General features: G+C 34.3%; 1 protein-coding gene across 1 annotated transcript in view; it reads right to left on the bottom strand.

Moving 5' to 3' along the window:
• Positions 1–4,040: 4,040 nt before the first annotated feature.
• IRAG1 (inositol 1,4,5-triphosphate receptor associated 1) overlaps positions 4,041–11,363 on the bottom strand; it is a 69,573-nt gene continuing 62,250 nt past the window's right edge. Inside the window, exons 17-20 of the mRNA XM_031055056.2 lie at positions 10,650–10,717; positions 7,614–7,733; positions 6,723–6,854; positions 4,041–5,394 (exon numbers count right to left, since the gene is read on the bottom strand). Of these exons, the coding sequence (XP_030910916.2) occupies positions 5,154–5,394; positions 6,723–6,854; positions 7,614–7,733; positions 10,650–10,717 (561 nt within the window). The 3' untranslated portion in view covers positions 4,041–5,153. The remainder of the gene's footprint in view (positions 5,395–6,722; positions 6,855–7,613; positions 7,734–10,649; positions 10,718–11,363) is intronic.

The following is an 11,363-nucleotide window of genomic DNA, read 5'->3' as shown; positions in this document are numbered from 1 at the left end:
TGTCAGAGCAAACGTGTTAACTGTCCCACTCAGAGGTGAGGTCACTTAGTGGAAATCCCTAATCACCCTTTATGCTTTCTTTCATGTAGGGCTTGCTGGAAAATTTAACTACTGCTGACTCAGAAAGCACAGCTGAGGAAGGGAGATAAGACTGTTAGACTGCAAAGTCAGTAAACACTTTGAAAGAACTTTTTCTTTTGCTATTTTTTCCTGTTTTACTGATTAACAGCTCATTACTCATGTTGTCTATTCATCTGGTAAATAAAACAAATTCTCTATTGTATCGCAGCATTGTAATTGAAATGACAACCATTCCCCCATATCCTACATGTCTTGATGCAGTACTTCTACCTTCCTTTACTTCCAATGCAAAAATAGGTACTGTAACACAGAGATAATATGATATCTAGTATTGAACAGATTTGGAAATACACTACCATAAATGGGGTTCCTGCTGCCTTTTGTGAAGTTAAAACAAGTAGGGATTCCAATAGCCTCATGCAAAATACAGATGATCCCTATAGCTGTAACGGAAAACCTTCAGGAAGTCTTAGCAAGAAACTCAGATTTTTGCATAGATTCCAACAAATACAGAGTGGGAATGGAGTTCAAGAGATCAGTTAGCTCTCTTTACTGTCAGTAGGATCAGCTGTATTTATGCTATTCGCGACAGATGTTTGTTTAACCTGTTCTTAAAGACTTCCAGCATCAAATTCCTAATGTGTCCTCAAACGCTCTATTCAGTGCATCACTCTACTGTTAAAAGGTAATGTGAGTGAAGAGGCATAAATAGTTATGCCTCTGCTCCCACTTTTCTTTCAACTAAGAAACCCCAGCTTGCTCACTCTTTCTCTCTAGCTGAGGCCTTGCCAATGTCAAGTACTGATTAATAAATTACTTTACTTGCTTATATAGTTCAGAATGGTATGAGCATTTTTTTGTGCAACAGGATGTTTTTGTTACATCATGTTTAGATTGTGATACAGTAAACTTCTAGAGGTCCTATATCCCCAGACTGTTTTCAAGGTCCTGTAAACACAAGTGTTAACAGTAGCTACCTCTTTAAACTGTGGCTTGCATTGTGGAGAGCTCCTGCTTAATATATTAAGATAGTATTAGTTTTTATATGGGCACATACCCAATCTCTTATAGCAGCATATAACATGGTTATGGGTATACTAATAACATAGACAGGTACCTACAGGGACTAGTGGAGAATGCTGTGGATTAATGAAATGATGGCTCCTTAAGCAGTAATAAATGAAAACTGGATTGTGTTTGGGCTGCAGTTTGGAATTGAATGGTGATAAAGCTCCTTGAGGTCTTAAGACAAATTTCTTGCTCCGATTTCTAGTCACTCCTTTATTGTGTTGTACTTACCTGCCTCTACAAAGTGATGGCAATCTGAAATACTATAATCAGACTTACTCTCATTGGAGCAAGTTCTAAGTGGATTCACTTGCATTTACAATATAGGAACAGAAACTAATAGTTTTTCTGTGGCTCTCATAAACTACTAGGTGGTGTCTGTAAAACATTGAGAACATTAAACAAAATCTTACCATCTCCATGCTTACCTTGGACTGCTAAGTATTTCCTACCATGAAATCAAAAGCTGAGTCCTATCATGTTTTAACACTTTCTTGCCTATTATCCTTACTGTCGCAAAGTTCCTGTAGTGAAATCCTGTCCATGCTATTGGTGTTTAGTAGGCTTTTAAGCTGCAAAAACGAGATAAACACCTTTGTAATACCAAACAAAAATATAAGCTCCTTCCTGTGGATTTGTAAGAGCAAACTACAGATTAGGAGAGGAAGAAAAGAATTTCAGGATGATGAAGTGATACTAAAATAAATGTTTTTTGGGTTGTTTTTTTTTTTTTTTGTGCCAGTTTCTTCTTTTTTATATTTCAGCTGCTCCAAAACTGTGTGGAAGAATCAACTATCTGGACTGTAACAGTACAAAAGGTTTTTAACCTGTTTGTAGGTCTTCATCATAACTTGAATGGTGAAAAAAGATAATTAAACATTCAGTATAAGTCTGTAATTGATCTTAATACTAGAGTAACCTGTAAGGAAAATTCCCAACATCTTGTGTCAGCATGTATTAAAATGCTGATGAGGGTTGCTAGACAGAAAAGATTCTGAAGTGACATTTCTGTTCTTTCTGGGAATAGAGTATTGTCTCCTTCCCTCAGGTATGGCTCTTCAGCTCCCCAAAAAGCCCAGGCTTCCCAGCCTTCTCAAGCCTACAAGAAGATAAAGCAAAGAATCCTAACCTTTCACTCAGTCTATTTTGGTAACAGATTTCCCTTGTGGCTTTCCATGTTCAATCTCCTCAGTGAAAGGCAGTATCCCTCAGAAGCAGGAGTTAAACTCTCTCCAGGATATTTCAGTTTCCTCTCTCAACTTTCTAGGGTATGACAGGGATGACCCTGCTTACAAACACTTTCTCTATTGAAACAAGATTTTGCTTGCTTCGTCTTACATAATTTTCCTGAAGAACAGAAAGATTAAGAACAAGACCTTTGGTATGTGTAACATGGCACTACACTATGCAGTATAGACAAGGTAGTATGTATTTTATAAGAAGACAGCCATTAATATGCTGACAGAGTACATGTAAAAAACCAAATCTTTAAAGTAGCAACATTGAGGACTTTGAAACCATACTTTTATTTCAAAACTCAAGTATGTGATACTATACAGTACAATACCAGCACACTTGTGCAAAATCTTACAATAGTACAAATTTAAATATGATACACAAAAATAGTGCCCTTTTAAAATTCCTTTTACTAGAAACATCTGTGCTGTGCAGGAAAAACAGTAAACGTGTCTTGATAAAGCAGAAAAATAAATATTGCACCTCAAGAAAACTATTTCAGTGTTACTAGCATAAATAATAGATCTATTTCTTGTTATCTGATGTGATCTTTCAACACAGAAGAGATTGGTTTGGTTCTTATTTTCCAGATAAAGCAAACTAATATACAACAGATAAAATTATATTTAGAATAGTTTTTGAGCTCAATCTAGTTTCTAATTAAAAAAGTGTCTTCATTAACTGAAAAAATAAGTAAAAGTATTTAATATACTATTAGTCATTGTGGTTCATTATTTTAGTGGACAATTTGCTCAAAGTAGTTATAAAAAGAACAACTTTTTCTTATATATATAAACTTTATCTTCATCTTTTCATCCCTATTAAAATCTCTTGACTCTTTCAGTACATTCCCCACAACAACTAATAACTTTGTGAATAAACTATACTTGCCTTAGACATGCAAATAGTTCAGTTCAAATCAGTACAGCTACTTATAGAAATCTGCCTTTGTGCAATAAGTCCACAAAAAGTGTGCTGAATTTCAAGATAGATAGGATGGAGACCTTATTCACCCACTGACCAAAAACACCTTAGCACATTCTTAACATGAAGCAGTTCAAGTGTCCTGTTGATATCAATAACTTTCTACATTTCTTTGCAATAATATGTGTTGGACCCACATCAATGGATATGTAAATCAGAGCAAATTAATTTAATTATAGGCACTGTTAATTATTTTTACTTATTGCAGTCCAACATTTCCACAATCACATAGTCAAATTTACATAATAATTTTTGGCCCAGGGGATTCTGAATCTTCAGGACTATTTACCTTCAATGTTTGTTGCCTTATTATCAACACTATTTGTAAAGAATATTAAAGAAGCTGATTTTAATAAAGAAGTATTCAAAGAGCAAATGACGAGTTTCTTTAAATACTGAAAGTATGTGAAATGTCACAGTAGTTCTTCATAGTCAGATACTTTAACTGAACCAGATACCAAATAATTTACAAGAAACCATCTTCTGTTTTATTCTTTAACAATTATAGTTTTAGACCAAATGGCACTTTCCCATTATCCTTTCTGAACTTTCTTAAGCACACTCCTCAACAACATGTACATAAAAACCCAAACCCTCAACTGCTTATAGACCCCTGCCTCCCCCACCCCCCCAAAAAAAAGTTATGATTTTTTTTTTAAAACCTTGTTATTAATATTCTTTATGGCAAAAGATGTAACAAATGAAACTCACCGGCAGGATATTTGTTACTAGTGCCAATATATGAATTAAATTTCTGAGTTAGAAACCTATTTTCTTTGATAACTTGAGGTTCAGTGTTTACACCAACAAACAAGACAATAATAATTGCATCTGAACTGAAATAACAGTACTTCATAACATACTTATCCTTCAGCTGTAAACAGACTTGTTAATCAGTCAGAAATTGCCAGAAGAATGCAAGACACATGTGCAATCAGGTATCAAACTGATTTTGAAATTGTGGTCACATTCAAGCATATAGTTATGGAAAGACATAGTTCATCTTCAATCAGAAGTAACTGAAGTTCAGCAGGTACGTATGGTATACCTTTACTGACATGCATTTTGGTCTCAGCACTTTGATACATTTATTTGACAGTATCGTCTCTGCCACCTGGACACAGTTTGTGGTGTATCCCACTTAAAAAACAAAAAAAAGTGGTGGTCCAATTCTTAAAGTGTACCATAAAACACATTTATGCATGTACTTAGTTTTCTATTTATATAGTTATACGGATAATTGCTCTTATAAAATAACTTTATCAGCAAAGCATTTAGTCTGATAATACAACCATAACCTTCCATAGAAGAGCTTCTATTTCTGCCTACCCAGTAATCATGAAAAAGGAAGCAGATAGTCTCTTGAAACCCAAAGGACTTAAATGCCATTAGTACTCCAACAATCAGTAATAAATTCAGGGAATGCAAAGCACTAACTGCAAATGCAGGTTTATGATTTTCTTCAGAGTCATAGCAGAGATATTACTGTCCTGTGCAAACCATGTCTTGCTGATGGCTGATTACTGCCACAACCTTATCACGATTCAGTATTACTTTATTTGTATCAGTCATATACACTAAAAAGACAAGATAGGATTATTTATCAGATTGTCATTTTGATAAGGTACATTCATAGTGTATCCCCAAACCTGATGGTGTGGGGTAACTCTCTTGTCTAACAGACCACATTTAACAGCTGTAAGGATAACTAAGCACTACCTATAACAACAGTTTTCCAATATGCATACTTGCTCAGGTATCATAAGTACGTGGCTGTTCCTTTATTATTCAGTGTGTTGCTCATGTTGAAATCCTGAGTTCCACCAGGAATGTTGATGGGCAGCAGAACAGCTAGCCTTCCCTTCAGGTCCCTCTGATTTTTCATCACAGGAGTTGAACGAATGGTAGATTCCCAACACCACAGCAAAAATTATTATTGCAGCCACTACCAGCCATACCACATTCCAGTGTTTACACAGTTTGGGGTACAGTATATGTAAATAATTAATGATGACTTCAAGTCTGCTGTAAAATGAAAAGAAAACTGTTATATATTAATCATATGCAAATTTCTTATCTTAAGCTTTTCAGTTCGAGAAGTTTCATAGATATATGGATAGATGTATGGTGCACCACTTTTCTTCCAAATACAAACACCTTGTCAAAAAGGAATCAGCTTATTAAGCTGTTTTAAGAAGAGCTGTCAGATATGGGTGATATTTGCAAGACAGCTGAAGACCAAAAACTCGATTTCTATTTCTTCCACTCGTCAACTGGCAAATCTCAGGTCTTGATATGATGTAAAATTCTGCACTGTTTATACCTTGCTCAACTAAACTCAACATTAGAACATACTGTAAATATTTCTTCCTGAGAGTTTCATGACTACTGAGATGGATGCCTTTCTGAATATGGCTGAAATCATAGAATCATAAACTAGTTAGGGTTGGAAAGGACCTTAAGATCCTCTAGTTCTAACCCCCCTTACAGATGTTTATAACTGTAATGGTTATGGAATGGAAATTATTTTTTCTGGATCAGGTAAGGATCCCCACCTTAGCCTGGGATTTGACATATTACTTGCTTTGTTTAGCATTCAATGCCTCTCTAATGCCTCTCTCACTGCTTTTAATATGAAGGACATTGCAGGTGTACTGAAACGGGTGGTAAAACAATGAGGAGACTCAATAATTAACTCTAAGAAAAGTTTTCTAGTTAGGCATCAATTGCTTCAGGTAAGACAATAGGCAGATGATTCAGACAGAGAACACTGGGCAGATTAATGCAATAAATGTCATTGCTGCAAGGCAAGAAACTCCAGCATAACAGTGTTCTGTTGCCTCTACACAGCTTGCAGAGGGAGCAAACATCTGCCTGTTCAAGCCAGAGCAAGTCCAACGTAGTTGAGGAGCTTGTCTTAATCTGTATTCATCTTGTAGATGTATTGAAAGACTCACCTATGAAGACCCTTTGGGAATGACATACGGCACAAATACAGGCATCAGATTCCTGAATTACAACTTTTATGAGACTACACATGCCTACTGAGAGATACACTCTGGCATCTAAAGAAATCTTGTGGAATATTTTTTACCTCAAATCCAAACCCAACCCCATCAAGATGAAGCATATTGATGTCAACACAATTTTAGCTGAAATATAAGAAGTTTTGCATTTTGCAACTGTTATTTATCTCAGAATATGCATTACTGTGAAAACACTGTTATTTCAAGTATAGTTCCCTACACTGGAAGAAAGCATGTCAAGATAACAGTACAAAACACTTCATTGGGTGCCACTAATTGATAAAAAAGTAGCCTGTCTTGTACGGACATATTACACCCCTGTCTCACCTGTTTTTCAGGTTTTTTATCTCATGTTCATTTTCACTTTCTTCATGTTCATCAGGACTTTCTTTTGGTGTATCTTCATCTTCTTCCTTCAGTTCCTGAAGTTCTTTGGTTTTCTTCAAGCCTTCCTGATAACTTTAACACATGGAACATTTTTCTTAGTCTAGCATGCTTGGCCTGTTCTTATGTAATAAAAATTATCTTCATGCTTTGTCACTTGCCGTAAAACACAACCAGCAGTGTTGCAGCACTTGGGCAAGAGTAAAAATTAGCTGAAGAATGTAAATATGTCACACAGACCCCCACCATACATTAATAGGGAATTACATTTATATTTTATATATATAAAAATAATGTTTATATTATTTTTAATAAATATATTAATAAATATATTTTATATTTATATTATTTATATTGAAAAGGTCTTTGCTTGATATTCAGAAACAGATGCCAAAGCTGGGTAAAATAGCCTTTTGTGCCCCAAAACATGCTGTGTAAAGCACTCTGTGACCCAAACAACACAAGTTTACTCTAAGAGTTGATATTTACTCTTTACAGATGTCCATGTAAACTTTTCAGAATAAACATTTTAGAAAGTTGTTTTGGATTATCCTATCATGAAGCTGAACTCTAACATAAGAACACCCACCCAATTGAGAATCTCTGATATAACTGCCCTTCCACAGTCTGGCTAATGTTAATAATGCATGAAAGTGAACTACTACTATGCAAATGTAGCGAATAAAGTTCACTTGCATTGTTTCCCACACTCCTTCAATTATGACTGTATGGGATTTTGATTGCCACCCACTTTGTATTTAAAATTACATTATAAAAACATATGCCCTCATCTCACAGCACACATTTACAGAAGTGCACATAAAATATTCACACCCTTTGTTATATGCTTCCTCTTCTATCTTGGCTTTAGTTTCAGGATTGATCTCTTCCAACCCACTCTGTGTCAGCACAGAAGTAGCCGTTTCACAGGCAGGATCTCCATTACTCTTTCCACTGCCAAGACAAAAGAAACAATCACATAGAAAACAACATCACTGAAATAAATGTTATTTGTAGTATACTACGAAACAAGAACAAACACACAGAATTTTGTGACTTGCAATTTTTCTTCTTTAATGTCCATCTAAGAAATCAAATGTCTTTCAAAAGAGAAAAATTAAACACTAAGCAATATTTTAGTTTCAAAATGTAATTTAAGAACAGTAATTAATATGTTTCTAAGGTATTAGAACTTGCATTGTGTTTCTTCTTTAAAAAAGACAAGAGCATTTATTTCCTGGCTTATACATGGCATTTATTTGCTATTCTTGAAAACATTTCCCTCAACTTTATAAAAATCATCTTAGAAATTGTAGGCTATTATTTCCAGAGGAAAAGAACAGAAATAGTACTAAATTCTAATTAACAAAATAGTTTTCTTATGTGCTTTTAGGTACTCCCCTCTGCTGACTTTAAACACTGAACCAGTATACAGGTTAAAAAAATACAAACACATGCACAGCTTTTGTTACTGGAGTTTTTCCTAAGTGAAAACCATAAGAATTTAGCCTAAAGATAAGAGATTGTATATTGCTTTCTCTCTGCAGTGCTCACCTGTCCTCATTTATTTAAGGCTGGGACAGAGAATTTAAGTGATTCAGACATGACTTAGGAAACAATGTTTAATAAGCTTAACAGTGGATTGGTTTTCAACTTCCAGAATCTAACCCTTTTTGCAGGCCTTATTTTCCTGGCACTAAAATCAATGGCAGATCCTGACTGACACTATCTGTGGGCAATTGATTTTCTCTCAAGAAGTCATATGCTCGTTATTTTCACTTGGACTTTAAACAAATCCTGAGTATAAGATTGAACTGCTTACATATACAAAACTATATAATTTTACACTACTATAGCAGCTGGCTCATGCATACATACTTATGCCAAACTTGAATTTAAAGTTCTAGTACTTGATAGCATGATCTGTTTTCCTAAGATCCAGGAAGATACCTACCAGACACTAGAAAGTTTTTGGGGGGTGTTGGTTTTGGTGTGATTTTTTTGTTGTTTGTTGGTTGGTTTTGTTTTTCAGAATTTCTATATAGTTCCAAAAGATGATCTAAATCTTACAGAGTTCCATTGATTTGTAAAAACTAGTGCCATAGTTCAATTGTTTTGTTTTTCCAATCGTTGTGTATTTTCATTCTTAGTAAAGCACAGAGATAAAATAAAGACATAAGATAAATTCCGTCCTCCCTCAGCACTTATCTAAAATCTGTGAAATTCAATATTCTGTACTGATGTGAGATCTACGTATTTTAAAGCTTTTAATTTGCATGTTTAAAGCATTCTAACAAACTTTAATTTAAATTTGTATTACAGATGTTTTATTGTGATATTGTAAACAGTCTAAACAACCAAAGTAGTAGTAGAAGTAGAACAACAATAACAAAAATCAGTGTGATGTTTCAGTAAGTTTTACTTCTGAAATGCCAGCAAGCAACTTCCTTAGAATATGCAACATTTCCTAGAAGAGATATATATTTGGAAAAATGCCTGACTTTTTTTTTGTTGCTTTCTGGGAGAATTATATGTACAAGGGTTTGCAAATGCAATATACCTGTATCCATAACAATAACTGTTTACAAAGACCTTGTAGAACAGCTTAGGTGTGCCTTCCTGTTCTCATCCCAGTCTCACATGTTTTCCTATTGCCCAGCCTTGTACTCTACTACTGCAGGGGCTTTATGTTTCAATAACTTGCACAAAACTAAATTACAGACCTACATGAATTTCAGCTGGAAGAAGTTAAAAGTTCTTTCCAGAAATGTGTGTATGCATGTTCTTTCTGGCAATTACCTGCTTTCTTCGTTCATGTAACTATTATTTTGCTCTTAAAGCAGTACTATTTTAACCCGTGGAATAACTCATGGAACTATTATGAAAAATGGATAACTACAGCACACCTTAATCTAGTGTAGACACTGTAGTAGTGGTAAATGATATAGAATCAGAAGGGCAACTCTTTTAACGAAAAATATTTTTGCAATTTATAGGTACTAGAAAAATACTTGTTGAGGTATTTAATTCTTACCAGGTTTAAAAACAAGAAATCCCCTCTTTGTATCTCTATTTTTTCATTTTAAAATGCAAACATCTTGGCCTGTTATAACTAAAGTCTCAGGATGTTAAAACTAAAATCTCAAACCTAAAGCTTCAATTTAGCTGAATGTTCATTTTATACTAAGAAAAGAATTCCTACTCAATAATTTTTTTGACTTCTGCAATAATCTGATTATCTAATATTATGATAAGTTATACTGTTGAATTTTGTATATTATGTTTATTCATGCAAATTAAAAAGGCTACATGACACTGGATAGCAGAGTATTTCAAAATACAATTCTTACCAGCTAGAACATGTTGAAAAGGCAAGGGCAGAACACAAACTTCTATTACTGGGATAGTCAAGTTAATGAATATTCATACCCAGGAATGGTCATGGCCAACAGTAGGCATAGCATTAATTTGTTCCAGGAAATATATTTTAAAAAACCCCCAAACCCCACAACCCAGCCATGTGCATTTTATGTCATATTCTTAATGTTGTCAAGTTCTGAAGACAGGCCTAGTCAAAAGAGTAAATGCATGATCTTCTGCTGCATTTTTCACTTGATAAGTTTTAGTGATCATAGCAAGCTTGATACCGTTCTGAGATACTGTTTGCAAACTCTTTGAACATGAAAAGGACCATATGATGGTGACATAGTAAAACGCATTTACCAGACCATGAAATCAACCGAACCAACATCATATTGGTTGCCGATTTCAATACCTTGGTGTAACTTCTATTAAGAAAGATAGAAATAAAATAATCTTCATTTCATACTAGGATTTAATAGGTAATGAGATGACCTAGACAGAACTCACTTTTCTAAAAGTGCTGGCAGAACAGGAGTAGACGTTAGATTGCTTCTTCCATTACTAGGTGATTCAGACTGTCAGTGGAAAACAGCAATAAATGTTACATTAATTTCATATGAGACTTCAATAAAATGACAAAGTCAGTGTGCTGCTTAGGTTTTCTTCCCACACCCAAGGGCACGAGCTCTTAACATAGAGCTTCTTAATTACTCCCACTAATGACAGTAAAGAGCGGACTTGCATACTATAAAGAGTTTTCTGTGACATTCCTTTCCATCTTGTTTATTTTTCCCAAGAAAAGTCTTTCATCATATATTTGATAACTTAACAGCAAAATTACTCTATTTCCTTCTCTCCATATTATCCTAGGAACATTAATTTGTTAGCTGAGTTTTCAATGGAAAATTTGTAACAAAACAAAATCATAATAAATCATGGTAAACAAACACACTTCATTTCTGAAACAATTGACTCTGAGGACATAATACCTAAATTGCACAAACAGATTGTTTCCTTAAAACTGAACACCACAATGGATTTAACTTCTCAGCAAAACCCCTCACTTAAATAGCCCTACATTTTAAACAGAAAACCATGTATTTTTTTTGTGATGAGCTATCATAGCTCATCTCTGAACAATTGATACACCTTGGATTTTTCCATCAAAGTATTTATATAGATTTTAATTTAATTCATTAAAATTTTGTAAACAAAAATCGA

This window comes from Melopsittacus undulatus, chromosome 4 (genome assembly GCF_012275295.1).
Source record: "Melopsittacus undulatus isolate bMelUnd1 chromosome 4, bMelUnd1.mat.Z, whole genome shotgun sequence".
In the NCBI taxonomy this organism is placed as follows: domain Eukaryota; kingdom Metazoa; phylum Chordata; class Aves; order Psittaciformes; family Psittaculidae; genus Melopsittacus; species Melopsittacus undulatus.
This window is presented reverse-complemented; position numbering and strand designations above follow the sequence as displayed.